The sequence below is a fragment of the Ascidiella aspersa genome, chromosome 3 (assembly GCF_963924565.1).
Source record: "Ascidiella aspersa chromosome 3, kaAscAspe10.2, whole genome shotgun sequence".
In the NCBI taxonomy this organism is placed as follows: domain Eukaryota; kingdom Metazoa; phylum Chordata; class Ascidiacea; order Phlebobranchia; family Ascidiidae; genus Ascidiella; species Ascidiella aspersa.
The window spans coordinates 3183909-3202320 of NC_139449.1; the positions used below are offsets into that span (position 1 = coordinate 3183909).

Sequence of the window (18412 nt, forward strand, 5' to 3'; positions counted from 1 at the left end):
TAAATTCATCTGTCAATTTATAGTATCGAATCGGCACGGATATAACTCTAGTATCGAACGAGTGCAAATACCACTTGGCATCGGCATCCGGTATTATCGGATATACATACAACTTCGGTATACCTGAAAATTCAATTATTGAAAAACTTTTGTAAGCCAAAGTATACCTGATGCCCTCTTGCTGATTAGGTTGAGGTATTCGGTGATGCTGCATCTCGCTTGAACCTCAATCTCAACACTGTCCAAGTATCGTCGGATCAGCGGAATGAAGCCGAGAAAAACGCCGACCTGTAATATAATAAATAAAGGCTATTAGCACATATTTATATGAGTTACATCCTTATTCGTATTTGGAAGTTTTTTCACGCACCTAGAAATAATTTAAATATTTAAAAAGTAATTTTATGTCATCGTCATGGGCAGTTACTTTTTACTTTACAAATTTTTGCCCTTCATTTTTGAAGTTATTTTCTGACATTTATCCAGGGGCAAATTTTCCTAAAAAATCAGTATACAGGTATACAGAGAAGGGTGGATTAGGTAGGGGCAGGTGGCCATGCCCCAAAAACTGTAATCTTTGGCCATTGTAACTTATCATGCCCGGGAACTGTATCAGATTTCCAGTCTGTCCAATTTAATAAAATCGTTTCAGCCCAAAGGCGTTGTGCGTCACATCGCACCCTCGAAAATGAAAGATTTTCTTAAACATTGAATCACGGGATAAGGAACTTAAACATTAAATAACTGGTTAATACATAGTACATAACTTACCTCGCCGTTTATAATTGTATTGAGGGACATCTCTTGGCATAATGACGACAAATCACTTGAAGCTGAAACAGTTTATCAAAAAAATTACTTAGAATGGTTATTTTTCGCAATTACTGAGTTTTCTATTTAATCTTGTCACAGAAACAAAAAGGGCGTTATTGTTTAATGAATATTAAATACTTTTAAGCTTCGACTCATGTAGTATCCAAAGGCAAAGTATTTTGTTCGTCCGTCAAAAATAATAAAAATACCAAGCCAAATGGCACAGTTAGTATTAAAGGCTAAATATGCAAAAATTGTTTCCAAAAAAGTCCTATACTCTGTCCAAAAAGCGGACTGACTTACGACTAGGAATGCCTGATACTCAACTTTTCTATTTCTAGACCGATACCCGACATTTTGGACAAAAAGTACCACAATCCGATGCCTAATGACGTTATTCCAATGCTTACAAAAGCACAATAGATGGAACTGGCATGTTTAAACGTATTTTTTCAGGTTCATAAATAACAAAATATATATATATAAGTTAGGTTAGGCCACGCGTTGTTAAACTATAACTTCCTTTGATGAATTTATTTTATTAAAGTAGATTACTCGCAAATTAGGATTGAAATTTTATTTTTAATTGGGTATCGGATCGGCACCGATGCCACCCTAGTATCGGACGAATAACGATACTACCGCTTGGCATCGGGTATCGGATTTTCGATCAGATATATCGGACATTACTACTTACAACCCTGGTCTATACAGCCATGTTGGTGTACACTAGTAGTGTTTTCCTTGCGCGAAGTGTGCCGTGTGCCCAGGTGTACGGAAGTGTATTCCGGCGTATTCAGGTTACATCCGGTGAGCAAAAGTAAAATTGAAAAGTGTTCAAAAGTGTGCAAAAGTACCCTGAGGAGCAAAAAAGCGTCTTTGGGTGAAAAAAAACGTTTTTATAAGTTTCCGGAAGTGAAGGTGGAAGTGTCAAAAAGTGACAAAATGTGTGATACGGTAAGGTAAGGTAGTTCTCTACGTTGCAATGTTTCTGTTAGGCCCAAAAGATTTTTTGTAAAATTTTCAGAAGAGCCAGAAATCTACTTTTGCGCGAGGTGTGCCAATTTCAAAAAGTGACCTTTGCACGAAGTGTGCCAAAAATATCGTCGATTGGTAAAGTCGAACTGTGCATTGGTTGTCTTGTTTGTTTTGGCAGATTTGGGCTCGTTCACAGAGAAGCGAGCAGAGAGGAAACAGTGTTTCCCTATCAAGACTGGTTTCCTAATTATAGCCAGTATTGGTTTTCTATTGACGTAAAGAGCAATGAGATGGTATTTTATATTTAGTTCATTAAAACTTTAGTTGTTTGGTAATTTAACTTGAAGATGACGGATTTTATTATTGTTTTTCAGGTATATTAAAATCTATGTTATTCGAAAACCTTTCTTGAATTTAATGGATTTCATTCACCCCTTCACTTGTGTCGTAGCGGGTCCAACAGGTTGTGGGAAAACACAATTTGTAAAGCGTGTTATCGAAGAAGAATTGATTAAACCCAAGCCACAAAATATAGTATGGTTCTATTCTGAGTGGCAGGACTCCTACAAACAAATGAAAAACGTTAACTTTGTTAATGGATTTTCGTTGGATATTGATTCAATGGAGAATAGTTTGTTGATTTTAGATGATATGATGGGTTCGTGTGACAAACGTGTTTCCAATCTTTTTACGAAAGGGTCACATCACCGAAACAATAGTATTTTTTATATAGTTCAAAATGTTTTCGATAAATCCAAAGAACATCGAACTATTAGCCTAAATGCACATTACCTTATTGTTTTCAAAAACCCAAGAGATTCGTCACAAATTACACACTTAGCCAAACAAGTGCTTCCCTCTCACGTAAGATCAATCCAGGAAGCATTTAGAGATGCTACATCGAAGCCACACGGTTATTTGATGTTTGATTTCAAGCAGTGTGTACCGGATGAACAACGTCTAAGGACAAATATATTTAAAGGACAACAGCAGTTTGTTTACATTCCAAAAAAACAAGTGTAAAATGTCACAAAAAATTAGACGTAATGCAGACACACTGAATTTTTTAGCCCGGGGAAAACCACATGTAATTAAGTCTGTTATAAAAACAGCCGACTCAGAGTTAATAAAGTGTATTTGTGAATGTGCACAAAACATACTACATGGAAACTTTCCTCTCTCGACAAAACAGAAAAAAAAACTTAATCGTTTTAAGAAAGATCTTCGTTTCATTTCCAAGAAAACTTCAAGTATCAAGAAAAAAAAGAAAATTATTCAAAAAGGTGGTTTCCTAGCTGCTCTTTTAGCGCCTCTTCTCGGAAGTATTATACCATCTATAGCTAAAAGTTTGCTCGGAAAATAATGGAACATGTTCAAAAGATGGCATTGGTAGACCCGAAGTTGTTGAATCAATTACAATCAAAGCCTGCTCCACAGCTTTCCATTAAAGAAATACAAATTTCCTCTTTAAATAAAGAAATGAGTGATATTGCAAATGATTCTTCTATTGATTCTTTTGCTAAAGTTAAACTCTACAATCAAGTTCTTTATCGTTATCGATTTTACCTAAATGAACAGGAAAATTCTCCGATTCCATTATCTACGATGAGTGTTGTTAACTACCCACCTTTAACTCAGAGTGATCCAATGGTTACTCCTACCCAAGAAAAAACACATATTCCATCAAAAATAACAAAAATAGCATCAGAGGATGTCAATGAGCCATGGAGTGAACAGATCATTAGTAGTTTACCGACAACAGCAAGAGTCAATGGAAAACTATTAGTTGATAGTATTAAATCCTCGTCGAATATAAAAGTTAATGAAAACGGCGAACTTGAAATTAAGGGTAAATCTATTCCAGGAAGTAGCATTCATGATCTAGTTCATGATTTTGTCAGAAGAAGAAAAATTGCACAAAAACCAAAAGGTTGGGAGAATTTCGGAAAAGCATTAAAAGCAGACCGAATTCCATCTAATCTTATTGGTAGTATAAAACACCGTGAGTGGATGTTCCCCTCCGCTGGAAGTATTGTTTCAAAAGCACGAACATGGAACGAGATATGAGTGAAGTGTATTATAACCCAAGAAAAATTGGAAGTTTTGGAGGAGTAAATAGACTAACTGCAAACTCGAATTTCTCTCGTTCGAGTGTAAGTGAATGGCTGTCGTCGCAGGATGCCTATACGCCTCACAAACCGATTCGGAAAAAATTTGAACGACGTCGTGTTGTTGTTGGTGGAATTGATCACCAATGGCAGAGTGATTTAGTGGATATGTCTAAATTTGCTCGCTTTAACGATGGAGTTAAATTTCTAGTTACTTGTATTGATGTATTTTCTAAATTTGCATGGGTTCTTCCAATTAAAAATAAAACTGGAGAAAGTATCATAAATGCTTTTAAAACTATTTTATCTTTAAGTAAACGAAAACCAATTAAACTACAAACCGATCAAGGATCTGAATTTACAAACCGTAAATTTCAAACTTGGTTGAAGAAACAAAACATATTGTTTTTCATACATATACATCGGAAACAAAGGCTCAAATAGTTGAACGTTTTAATCGTACTCTCAAAACACGTATGTGGCGATATTTTACACGTTTTTCAACCAATCGTTATATTGATGTTTTACAAAATATTGTTTTTTCCTACAACAACTCTTTTCATAGGAGTATCGAAAGACCTCCTGCGTTAGTTAACCATGGTAATGAGAAAGCTGTATGGAATTCGCTTTACAAAGGAGATAGGTTTCCCAGTAAACCACCAAAATTTAAGATCGGTGACAGTGTAAGAATTGTTGTTGCTCGTGGTATATTCAAAAAAGGATACACCAAAAACTGGTCAACAGAGATATTTTTTGTTGAAAAGGTTCTCAAAACAAATCCACATGTTTATATCATCAAAGACTATGGAGGTGAAAAAATTTCAGGAACATTTTACGAAGACGAACTTCAAAAAGTAGTAAAGAAAAACGATGTATATGAAATCGAGCGGGTGGTTAGAAAAAGCAGAAAAAAAGGGAAACTTAAATTTCTTATAAAATGGAAGGGATACCCTAAAAAATTCAATTCATGGATATCACCAGAAGATCTCAAAGAGTTCTCAAGTTAAACTATGTGGAAAAATCAATTGTGGGTTTGGTTTGGAAAAAAATATCCTAGTAGTGAAATAATATTTTTTTGTCAAATAGTTATTGTGACTTGTGTTGTTTTAGCTAGTATTATTAATTTGAGTTTGTCGGATTCCAATAGAAATTTGTGGATAAGTCTCTTATCAAGCTCTTTTGGTTATATACTTCCTTCGCCGTCGTTGAATAAAGAATATGTTTCATATCACGCTTCCGTCAAACAGCTCATTGAAATATTATCCAAAAAATACGTTAACCAGTTACGTAACGAAACTCCCAAGAACAATAACTCTTAATGGATTATGGGAGGTTGGTTTGATTGAATTTCAAGCCCCACACTCCTGGTTTACTGTTATGGATAAAGAGGTTTTTCTCTCTCGTACTTCAATATCAAATGGTGAGGAGGAAAAATTATTCCTCCCAGGTGGACACTACGAAAATGAAACGGAATTCATGGAATACCTTAATAAGCTGATTGAAGACGCAGACTTACAAATATTAACTAACTCTCCAGAAATCTTTGATTCAAGGGTTCGTCTTCGTTTTAAGTTTAATTCTCTTACGCGAAAAACTGAGTTAAAGGTTTCACCAGATGGTAGTCGTGTAAATTTATCTGTTAAACTTGCTTCAATGTTAGGTTTTCAACAAACAACTTTTGATGGAGGAAGGCGATATAGTGGGGATGTAGCAACAGATATTCGCCGTGGAGTTAATGAATTGTATGTTTATTCGGATATTATTGAACCACGTATCGTGGGCGATTGTGAAGTCCCATTATTCGAGACCATTCCAATTACTACGAAACGTGGTGAAATGCATTACCATCGTTTTCCTTTTCCAATATATCATCGTCTTCAACGAAACTCATTTTCTTCTATCGAAATACTTATAAGAGATGTGTTTGGCAATGTCATACCATTTGTTTCGGGGCTTGTTACCGTTACCCTTAAGTTTCGAAAACGACAACGTCTCTTCGATTTAGCATGAAGCAACCCTACTGTTGTCAACAGGATGTTAAAGAGTATGAAAAATATTATCTTTCACAAGTAGGGAGTGGTTTTCCAATTTATTCTGGGGGATTGCAAAGAGGGTATGGTTTAGGGTCTATTTTTTCAACAATTGGGCGTTCTATTTTACCGATAATTCGTTCTGGTGCAAAATCAGTTGGAAAACAAGTTTTAAAATCTGGAATTGATTTTGCTTCCGATGTAATGCAAGGACAAAATCCTAGAAACTCTGCTATAAAAAGAACACGAGAGTTAACCAACTCATTCTTTTCTCAAAAGAAACGAAAAGGTTCACATCCGCCAGGCGAACCTGCTGTAAAGAAAAGAAAAAAGAATAAACGAAAAAATAAAAAAACAAAAAAATCTGATATATTCCAATAATGTCGATTACTGAATTGTTTGTTCTATTTTTGAGGATAGTTAACTGGTTGAGCTACCGTATTTGTTTCTGATTGGTGTTTTTATTTTTTGCATTGATTGAGAAGACATATATAAGACAACACAAGTCAAATATTATTATTGGCTCACTTAATCATGGCACTTAAAGACGATCGCTCCTGTCATTGTCTAATGGAGGAGTTGGATCTGTTTGCAGTTAAACCAACTCAAATTAGCGTGGAAGACTCATATTCTGTCGAGTATTTACCGATTTCAACGTTGACTGATAGTGGAACGATTGAATTCGATTTAGCTGGAACTAGTGATTACCTTGATCTCTCTAGTGTTCAATTGTACTGTTGTGCACGTGTTGTGAATGCCGACGGGACAGAGTTAGCAGAAGATGCAGTTGTAGCACCAGTTAACTATTGGCTTCATTCCTTATGGAGTCAAGTTGATGTATCGTTTAACAACAAAATGATAACTGCTTCAAACAATACTTACCCATACCGAGCTTACCTGGAAGCATTACTTAACTTTGGTAGCGATGCGAAAAAGACTCACCTTACGTCTGCATTGTGGAAAAAGGACGTTGCTGAACAGTATGATACACTTACGAATGCCAATCAAGGTTTTCGTGATAGAAAATTTTTGGCTCGTAACAGTCGAATAGTTGAGATGCTGGGAAAGATTCACTTTGACATGGGTTTTCAACCTCGCTATTTAATCGATGGAGTGGACGTTAAGGTACGACTTTCAAGAAGTAAAGATACATTTTCTCTTATGTCTGCAAACAATGGAGAATTCAAAGTCAATCTTAAAAGTGTAGCCTTATTTGCACGCAAGATAAGACCTTCTCCACCTGTTCTAATGGGCCACTTGAAAGCCCTTGAACGTGGAACAGTTAAATATCCTATTTCTCGTGTGGATGTAAAAGTTTTTTCGATTCCTAGTGGTGATCTTACTGTAGTGAAAAATATTATTTCTGGTCAAATCCCTAAACGAGTTATTATTGGTTTAGTAGACAACGCTGCTTTTAATGGTCAATTGGATAAAAATCCTTTTTATTTTAAAAATTATAACCTAAATTTTCTCGCTCTCTACCAAGACGGAAAACAAATTCCTTCCAAAGCTTATCAACCTAACTTTTCTCGTCAAAACACAGCTCGTTCTTATTTTGCGTTGTTTTTAGCAACAGGAAATTTTTTTCGAAATGGTGGACACAATTTATCAAAGTCAGAATTTATTGATGGATGTACATTGTATGCCTTTGATTTAACTCCAAATTCTTGTGATTCTTCTCACACTGATTTGATTAGACACGGAACTATTCGTTTAGAGTGTAAGTTTGGAACTGCTCTTCCAAATTCTGTTAATATTGTGGTGTTTACTGAATTTGACTCTTTATTAGAAATTGATAGGTCAAGGAGTGTTTCATTTGATTTTAACTCATAAATATGAATAGTATTGAAATTCGTAATGTTATTCAAAATGATCCAATAGCAAATCAGACATTTCGTGGTGTTTTTGCAAGTGATGAACTACGAAGACTGAACACTTATTCAATTAAAAAAAGCAAAACTTCTCAATCGTATGTAATTAATTTGGATTCGTCCGAAAAACATGGAAGTCACTGGGTGGCGGTCTATTTCAATTCTAATGGAGAGTGTGATTACTTTGACTCATTCGGTTGTTATCCAATTGGAAATGATATATCACGTTTTGTTTCGCGATCATCCTACATTTTTCGTTACAACACAAAAACTTTACAAGAGTTAACGTCAACATTCTGTGGATTCTATAGTTGTTTTTTTATTTTAGTTCGTAGTCGTGGTATTGCTATGCCAGACATTGTAAATATTTTTAATTCTGATTTGGAAGCCAATGATGAGTTTGTGTATAACTATGTAACCGAATCGTTTCTGTAAAAACTAATCAGATTAAAATAATATGGATGAACAATTTGGTCATTTTTTTTGTTACACTTCAATGATTTGGGGAATCTCCCTTTCAGTCAGCTGCTAACGCCTCACATAATTGTAAATTTAGTTTAAAATAACATCAACATTCCATATACTCTTCCTAAGATTGAATAACTTGAAAAGAACCTTAAAACATACAAACAACCATATTCATTTTATAAATTCTTTTAATCTGTGATTCTTTATGTAAGAAGTAAACAAAAAAACAACAACATAAAATAAGACATTTCCCATCAATGTCATCACAATTACATGTTTTCACTGTTTTCTTTTTTCTGGTTATAAAGCGATTTAGTAATACATAACAAAACAGTTTCATTAAAAATTCACAATTACTACAGAAGTACAACAAAGTATATGCTTTTTAAATATCTAATGGGCTTGAGTTTATACCATCAGAATGAATTTTTCGTTTAGGATAAAAATAATTCAAGCCTTGTCGAAATTGTTGATAGCTATATATCTTTTGATTTACGTAACGAAATCCACGATTTTCTCCACAAACATTTATTTTTTCTGATAGAACCTTAAAATAATCGTCAATGCAATATTTGTTTTGCTTCTTAATCAATCCTTTTGATGTTTGTTTAGTTTTTTCACCATGGCAAAAGTATGTTTTTGAGTTCAGAGCTACAATGGCTTTGCCAGAATACTCTACTTTAAACAAACCAGGGGTCCGACTTTCATGTTTAAAATGTGTAAGACAGCATGCACGAGAAGCATTAAAGGGGAGATTAGCAGTTTTGGTAGCGACAAATTCATTAAAATGCAATGGGCAAGCAATAGAAGGAAACCATGTGTCATATTCACCATAAAATTCTGCACGTTTTTCAGGAATAATTACATTATCCAAATTTTTGTCAGAAAGTGCAAAATATAATGAATCAGTGTCCATTTGAACAAGTTCAAAGTTTTGCGGCGAAATATATTTGTTAAGACAATCATAGTAAAACCTTAGCATACGAAGTTTAGCGAGCTGTAAAATCATTGAACCTATCTGTATAGGAACATTGTGTACGATTGAACGTTTTCTACTGTGTACTTCATACACGTTGTCACTCAATTGTGTAGCATTGCGAAAATGTTTGGAGTTCATAGCTTTGGTGGTTTTTTCCTCACTTAAAAAAGTAACATTTTCCTGTTTTTCTTTATTAAGCAATGTCCTTCCGTATGCAGAGTTACCCTGAAAAAACAAATTAAAGATTTTCATTAATATTAGTAGTAATTTCCCTTATAGTATTGAGTTACAAATCTATTTAACAAAAAAAAAAAAAAAAAAAAAAAAAAAAAAAACTAAGTAATATCAAACAACTAATACTTTTTTGAGGTTTTACCTGTAATTTCCATAAATCTGCTAATATTTGGGAGTCTGGATGAAGATCACCTTTCCGTCGCTCAGTCGTTACTTTATCACAAAATGTTTTGAAACATTGTTTGGGTTCATAGAGTATAACTTTGTGAACAAATGTGACCACCAATCCATTTGTCATATACCATGCAAGAAGAGGGGAAGCTAAGAGGATTTTATCACCCTTATAACTGCTTATAAGATATCGAGTGGGATAGGATAATAGATCATTATCAATTGCATATTGCTTCATGTTATCTCCAATATCATCACGTGAAATGGCTGCATTCTTAAAAATTGGGGGGAACTCTTTAAATTTATCTCTTAGACCAGGTGGGACAAAAATATCCACCAAAGCAAAACCAAACAACTCTCCATTTTGGAACCCACGAAGAATATTTTCTTGTGTGAGTGGTTTTGGGGGCTGAAGTGATGTCAATAGATAGTGTGACACAAATCTGATGGCAAGTGGATCAGTCTTACATTGAAAAGCCCAAGTACATTCACGCATTTCAATAAGAGTATAACCAAAACTTCGAATATAGGCTGCAATATCTTTGTCTTTTTCCCTAACTTTTTCAAAGTCACGATCCTTAAAGGTTTTCGTGATATTACATTTAGGACAGCAATGAAAAAAGCAACCCAAAAACGAAAGTACAATTTTTTGATCTGCTATATACCCATCTACTTTAATATTACGAGAACCAATTTGCTTTTCTCCACCATTAAATTGATGTTGAATGTATGATATATCATTTTGCATTGCATAAAATGTCATCCACTGTAAAGCAAGATATCCAGTTGTTTGTGACCTTTCAAATTTAAACTTATCATTTTCTTTTCGCTCGAGAAGAATGTAATTTCCAGTTGGCATATCACCCATTAAAGCTGACAAATAAAGGGAATTTGCATCATACCCTATAACACTTTGACATGTTTTTGCAGTAGCACCATAGACATCTCCCCGTATAACAGATTCCCCTGCTGCATGCCAACGTGTAAAAACAATTGATGGACCTCCAACAATTTGGTCGCGAAACAATTTATTAATGTGAGCATGCTTGTTTGGAAACAAAGAGAAATAGATATCTGGTGGAACAAATTGAAACATAAGTCGTTGTGATAAACCAGGGGTTGACACCCCATCACACAAAAAATTGATGTTCAGTGAGTGATAGATTGAAATTAACTTAATAACAACCTGTTTAAGTGGTTCAACGTCATGTAGATTGTAAGCAATAAGATAATCCCTAAAAGTTTTCATACCTTGAGTTTTCCATAACTTACAGCATTCATCGTAGTCATCTTCTGAAATAGTTTCTTTTGTGAGACTGCTTCGAAATGCCTCTCTTGGTGGAAGACACCTGTCTTGTAATTTATCTAAATTGTCAACATATTCGTAAGGAAAAAATAGTTTTTGCTGTTCAGTGTTAAATGCAAGAAGCAAACTTCGAAGATTATATCCTGGTGATATAAAGTTACATAGATCTAAGAAACGAAATTTGGCTGTTTGAAGGCAAAGATAGGAATTCTGTTTCTTAATGCAAAAAAGAATCGGATCAAATTGTTGCAATAGTGGAATTAGCCATTTTAAACATAATGGAATGTCGTATCTTGATCCATTAAATGTTAACACTGGTATTGCCTTTATAAAAGCTGAAAATTTTGCTTTTAATTTAACCAAAGGGTGGTTTTTCATTTTGAAATCAGGTTCGTTAGATTTGGCTTCATCAATCTTGCAATTTAATTCGTCAAGTACATGACTATATTTGTCGAGCATCAAATTTTCAGATTTATTTTGAATTGCAAAAAAATAATGCAACATATTGCAAATTAATTGGTGAGAGTTTCCATTTGAAATTAGACACACAGGTTTATCAAAACCTGGAACATTTGATGTTATTGCAACACTTAAAAGTTGGTGACATTGTGTAAAAGTTGTTTTTCCTGTGTTTGTTGGAAGACTGCTGACATTTTTTGGAAAGAAAGCCTCAAAATCAAAAATAATGAAAAATGGATGATATTGCAATTGTTTGGCAATTAAAATTCCATTTTGCTCTAGCTCAAGGTATATATTAGGGTTAACTCGAAATATTTTTCCAGGAAAGGTTTGTTTGACACCGATTTCACATGATGATTCATGTTTTAGAACAAGATAAGGTTTTTTGAACATGTTGTTGCAAAATTGACATGCAAAGTTATGGGTGATGCTTTCAATAGATTGAACAAAACAAAAGTGATTCTCATATTGTACTACATCAAAAGATATAAAATTTGCATTTGATTTGGGAACATAAGATCTACGTTTTACTTTCCAAATAATTTCTTCGTTAACTTTTTCGACTGAGAACACAGTAATTCGAACTTTGAAAAACTGTTCAATATTTGAAATTTCATTAAAAGATACACCTGGAAATGAGTCTACATTTTGTTCAGGATAGTACTGAGAGAAGTATTCTAATGTTTTTTTTTCAAGATTAGCATCATCACACTTTAAACCTTTTGCCAAACATCTAAAAAGACAGAGGTTGTCATTAATCTGTTTCCTAGAGTGGTTTCTTGTAAAACCAAGGATACCTCTACGCTTCAAGAAAGAGGGTAAACAAATAACAGAACAACCGATTAAGGGAAACTCCTTTAGACGATAGGTAAAAAAAGTAACATTTGTGAGTTCTGTTAAATACCACTTTGTATCTTCACGGTGCAATGAAAGTTTAGCTAAAACATCACTATTTAGAACTGACTGCAATATATTTTTGAGATCTTCAAAACAACGAACAACAGGTGGCATCAAATAGAAAGTAAAATTGTTTGGGGATGCATGGAAATACTGGTTCACAAGTGACATTGTGTTACTCATAACAAAACCAAAACTTGTATTTATCTTGAAGCTGGATGGAGACATACCTTCTAGAATATCTTTTGTGATATCGTCAATAGATTTTTCAAGTGGTAATTGGTAGTTGAAAATTGACATCATGGTATTCAGTGATGTAGAAGTAGAAATACTATCCCAATGTTGTTGAACAATATCGGATCTGTTTTCTGGACATATAGGATTTGTAATTCTAAAAAAAAAAAAAAAAAATTGAATAGTTATTTTTTCTTACAAAAAATTACATTTCTTAATGAAATAAATAATATAGTGATAATCACCTTTTCGATCTCTTTCTCTTTGGTGGCAAGTCACAAAATTTAGACGTAGAAGTTTCATCTTTGTCATTTGTATCCATTGGTGTATAGTTTGAACTGTGTGCCACTTCAGTTGGAATTGAACTACAAAATAGAATTATGTTAATTGAAAGGTACTATTTAATATAAATCATTTATCACCTAGACTTACGTTTGATTCTTCTTTGGTATTGTTGAGAAAAGTATATCACTATCTTCAGAAAATCTGTTTCGAACACTAAAACAAAACATATTTTTTAGAATAAAAAAAAAAAAAAAAAAAAAAAAAAAAAAAATTATATTAAAGATTAATTAATATTGGTTTACCTAGTATCCAACAGTTTACGTTTTCTGTTTAACAATTTTATTCTTTGGTCACGACTCCGTCTAGGAATTCTGAATTCAAAAACAAATAAAAAAAAAACATTAAAATAGAATAGTGTAAGTGTAAACAATAAAAAATGACATATACTAACATTTTTTGAAGTTTTCTTGGTCTTTGAGTTACTTCATCAGGAACGTTTAATTTTTTTTTCAACCCTTGGCCTTTCTGAGGAGAGTTAAAATCAGAACTGTCACTGCTAATCATTCGATTCGAATTCCTAAAAACATATTATTAGGTAAAAAAAAAATCATGATGTGTGACTTACATAAAAAAATTGCTTACTTTTTTTTATGAAAAGGTTTTAAAAGTTTTTGAAAATCGCTCGAACTATCTGATGAGTCTGAATCTAAAATTTGATTACGTTTTTTGCTTGATATATTTTTTCTGTTGTCATCATTGTATTTGGAAATTCTAAATTCAGAGACACATAAAAAGACATCAAAATAGAATAATGTAAGAGTTTACAATAAAAAATGCATATATACACTGAAAAAAAAAACAAAAAAACTAACTTTTTCTTGTGAAAAGGTATTGCTGTATGTTTTTGAAAATCAATTGTGCTATCTGATGAATTTGAATCTATAATTTGATTACGTTTTCTTTTGTCATCACTTCGTTTAGAAATTCTAAATACAGAGACAAATAAAAAAAAACAACAAAAAAAAACAAAAAAACATTTAAATAGAATAATGTTTCGATAACTAAAAATAAAAAACGATAAGCTTACAGTTTTTTAGGTTTTGTTGGTTTTTCAATTTTATCCTGAACGATTAAATTTTCTTTCAACCCTTGGCCTTTTTGAGGAGATAAATCAGAGATGTTCATAGTTTCCTTAGAACAAAACCTTTTTCTCCGTTGTTCACAAGCTTTATCACTGTGCTGTCTTTTTCGGTACGCAGATGAAAAGCTATCATGAAAAAAAAAATCAATTTTAATTTGAGTTGTGAATAATTAAACCCAAAATAAAATTAATAATATATAAGAATACAAAATTGTCTTACCAGTAATTACAAAGTTTACACTGAAGCTTTGGGTGGTTTGAAATATGATGTTTCTGTAACATGGCTTTGCTCTCAAAATAACTTTTACAAAGTCTACATTTATTTTGATTTGTTTTGTCAATAATGAGATGAGTTTTGTCTTTGACTTTATCTGAAACATAAAAGCAAACAACTTTTTAACAGTTAAATCACAAATATCTCATTTAAATATGTATGTTTATAAATATTCAAAAGCAAAGCTATAAAATCAATAGAACTATCCTAAATATAAACACCTGCAGGTATATTTTTCTTTTCTACATTTTTGGTTTTAAGTTCAGGTTTACTTTCCTTCTCTGCATTATTGGTTCCAATTTTAACTGAAATACAAAGCAAGAAAAACTCATAATAGATTAGTCACTAAGCCATTAAGTACATAAACACACCTGCAAAATCCAAAACTTGATCAATATTGTCTGGAAGTTCAACTTGGTCAGTGAGATCTATGATGAGAGGCATCTGTTTAGGTATAGTCTCCATCTTTATATTTTTTGTTACAAGTTTAGATATACTCTCCTTTTCCACATTTTTCGTTTCAGGTTTAGTTTCCTTCTCTGCATTATTGGTTCCAATTTTAACTGAAATACAAAGCAAGAAAAACTCATAATAGATTAGTCACTAAGCCATTAAGTACATAAACACACCTGCAAAATCCAAAACTTGATCAATATTGTCTGAAAGTTCAACTTGCTTAGTAAAATCCAAAAGTGATAATGGTTTAGGGTCATAAAAGATTTCATTTTCCTGTGGTAATTGCTTTTCTGGAGTTTCTGATGGACAATAAATTTTAGTTTTTTTTTTTTCACCTAAAAAATAGCGGTTACAAAACTAACCACAAATTTCCACCAAAAAGGGTTTATTCATTTCCTCAATAAACCATGATTGATGTACAAGATAGTCAGCTAAAAAACAAATACATAAATGTAAGAATCCTATCACAACGCATATAATTTAGCTTAGCATTCGGTAAGTGATTTTCCCTCACACCATATCACCTAACGTAATCTCTGAAAACTTCACACTATTCAGAAACAAACAAAAAACAAATACTTCTATTATATTTCAAATACAAATAAATAAATAAATACCGTTGTTTTGCAGTGACAAATCATCTTGTAAGCCTAAAACATATATTATAATATAACTAAATCTTGTTTCAAAAAAAAAAAAAGTCTAGATCTGGGCAGTAATCTTCACACTGTTTAAGTTTATTTTTTATCTGAGATTTAAATTACTTTATTATAACATATATTATAATATAACTAAATCTTGTTTCAAAAAAAAAAAGTCTAGATCTCGGCAGTAATCTTCACACTGTTTAAGTTCATTTTTTATCTGAGATTTAAATTACTTTATTATATTCAATATTATAATTTCATTATTTTACTAGCAAATAACAGATCAATAAAGCAAACAAAATATGGATACTAATTTAAAAATAAAAATACATCTCTATTAACGTACCTTGCTCACAATTCATTCTTGCTAAGTTAAAATAACGAAAGGTATCACTTTCCTGTTTCCATTAAATTAAAAAGTAACGAAACTTATCTAAATAGTTTTTGCTCTCAATATGTCAATATACAAAAAAAACCTCATACATTTATAGAGATCCACAACTGTTTTCACTCACCATCTCTGTGGGAACGGAAGTTGGATACATGTGGCGCCGTTCTGACGGTTATCTATTGAATAATGACAGTCGCAAAAAAAATCGTTGGTCATTTTACTCTGTCGCAAGATGGCATATTTAAGCCGTTACACATCAATTTAATACTAAAGAAAAATATCCCTGGGAACTATTTGAAAGACAATTTTCTATTAAAATGAATTGTTCAGATTTCTATAAAAACAATTTTAAATTGATTGTTTCTATTATGAGAAAATAATATATACTAAACAAATCTTCCCACAGCTTTTTTGCTTGCCTAGGCACGCCTAAAACAGATGCAGATTTCTATAAAAACAATTTTAAATTGTTTGTTTAAATTATGAGAAAATAATGTATACTAAACAAATTTTCCCACAGCATTTTTTGGCTTGCCCAGGCATGCCTAAAACAGATGCAGATATCTATAAAAACAAAAATTTAATTGTTTGTTTAAATTATGAGAAAATAATGTATACTAAACAAATTTTCCCACACCATTTTACACACCAAGAACAGATGTTTTTTTTCATTCATCAAACAGTATATATATCTGTGTCTGTGAGCAAAATTTCACAAGTCAAACAAAATGGCTCAGCTTTTATTAGATTTATGTAATGAGGACTCTCAACTTTTACAGGATTCTCAGTTGTTTGAAACTCCGCCAAAACGTCAAGAGCCAAGTTGTGTTGGGCCGATAAAGCGAAAACCGATTCGTGAAATGTTTAGAAAGATACGTTCAAAACGTTCGCTTTTTGACGACGAATCGAATATTCGAATGGTTACGATCAGTGTTCAAGTACGAGGCAAGGCATTTTTCAATCACGGACAACTCAAACAGATAGTTGAGATATTAATGGACGTTTCGTCACCTTTTGTAATTATGTATCCTAAACAAAAAGAGAGCCAAAATGGATATACAACTGTTCAAGTTCTATTTTGGCCCACTTGTATAGATGATAGTGAATGTACTATTCAATCCAAGATCAAAACGACTGCTGCTGAAATTAAAGAAGATGGTTTAATTTTAAAATCACGGGTACAAAATATTTATGCACCAAAAAATTACTTAAAGTATTTAATACCCAATATAAAGTTCTACGAAGTTGCACCACTAGCAGACGGATTAGTTGATTCCAATGTAAGAAGACAATTTAATGAACTGGTAAAGTTATTGCAGTCTATGTGGACGGACATGAAAGACTCCATCAAAAACCAAAAAAGGAGTATCAAGAAATAACTGTTTTATATAATAACAACATTAATGTAACAGGAATGTAAATAAATTGAAAGTTTAAAGTCATGATTTTTTGTTGTGTTTTTCGTGTAAATAGTGTCGCTGTATTTGAAATAAAAATAGTTGGTAATAAACAATATAGATTGAAAATGATTGCTTTTTTTTTGAGTGTCATCATCCAAATACATTATATTTCCAAACGACGTAAGTTTTAATTAACTGAAAAAAAATAAAATAACAATTCCATGCTCTATAACTCAATAGCAAACCAATACTTGCTATAATTAGGATACCAGTCTTGATAGGGAAACAGTGTTTCCTCTCAACTTAACGTTCTGTTAACGTCAAGCAAAACTATACAGTCAATGGTATATTTAAAACACAAATATATAGAAATAAACAAAATGAATTGGATAATGTAAGTTTTTTTGTGTGCCAATAATAAAATCCGTCATCTTCAAGTTAAATTACCAAACAACTAAAGTTTTAATGAACTAAATATAAAATACCATCTCATTGCTCTTTACGTCAATAGTAAACCAATACTGGCTATAATTAGGAAACCAGTCTTGATAGGGAAACACTGTTTCCTCTCTGCTCTGTGAACGAGCCCAAATCAGCCACAACAAACAAGACAACCAATGCACAGTTCGACTTTACCAATCGACGATATTTTTGGCACACTTCGTGCAAAGGTCACTTTTTGAAATTGGCACACCTCGCGCAAAAGTAGATTTCTGACTCTTCTGAAAATTTTACAAAAAATCTTTTGGGCCTAACAGAAACATTGCAACGTAGAGAACTAGCTTACCTTACCGTATCACACATTTTGTCACTTTTTGTCACTTCCACCTTCACTTCCGGAAACTTATAAAAACGTTTTTTTTCACCCAAAGACGGTTTTTTGCTCCTCAGGGTACTTTTGCACACTTTTGAACACTTTTCAATTTTACTTTTGCTAACCGGATGTAACCTGAATACGCCGGAATACACTTCCGTACACCTGGGCACACCTGGGCACACGGCACACTTCGCGCAAGGAAAACACTACTCTCGATTAAGTCATGAATTTTACGCATTGGTTAAAAAAATATTATTTATTTGGTGTCAGAGTTTCAAACATTTTATTTTATCGTATATTTTTGGTAATGGTTGATGACTTTTTAAAACCTGTGTTGTTGAAATTATAAAGCCCGTTTTTTGTGTCAAAGTTTATGTAATGTGGAAAAATCACTAAATAAAATAAGCACTACCCTGAACGTAACCTTGTCGGGTCGGTCATTCTTTAATTGAG

The 18412-nt window shown here is 32.6% G+C and overlaps 2 protein-coding genes across 2 annotated transcripts in view; both read right to left on the reverse strand.

Annotated features, from left to right (window-relative positions):
- The window catches only part of LOC146158113 (glutamate--cysteine ligase catalytic subunit-like), a 46566-nt gene that overhangs the window by 1074 nt on the left and 27080 nt on the right, over window positions 1–18412 (reverse strand). The window contains exons 14-15 of the mRNA XM_083383739.1: window positions 772–833; window positions 168–288 (exon numbers count right to left, since the gene is read on the reverse strand). Of these exons, the coding sequence (XP_083239865.1) occupies window positions 168–288; window positions 772–833 (183 nt within the window). The remainder of the gene's footprint in view (window positions 1–167; window positions 289–771; window positions 834–18412) is intronic.
- Window positions 9336–15381, reverse strand: LOC146158114 (uncharacterized). Its single transcript, XM_083383742.1, has 15 exons — window positions 15322–15381; window positions 15067–15135; window positions 14878–15003; window positions 14620–14811; window positions 14470–14553; window positions 14195–14345; window positions 13921–14100; window positions 13706–13819; window positions 13476–13604; window positions 13285–13410; window positions 13136–13204; window positions 12981–13046; window positions 12794–12913; window positions 12545–12705; window positions 9336–9472 (listed from the first exon to the last, which is right to left on the reverse strand). The coding sequence occupies exons 2-15, from the start codon at window positions 15095–15097 to the stop codon at window positions 9468–9470; spliced, it is 1554 nt and encodes a 517-aa protein (XP_083239868.1). The 5' UTR covers window positions 15098–15135; window positions 15322–15381; the 3' UTR covers window positions 9336–9467.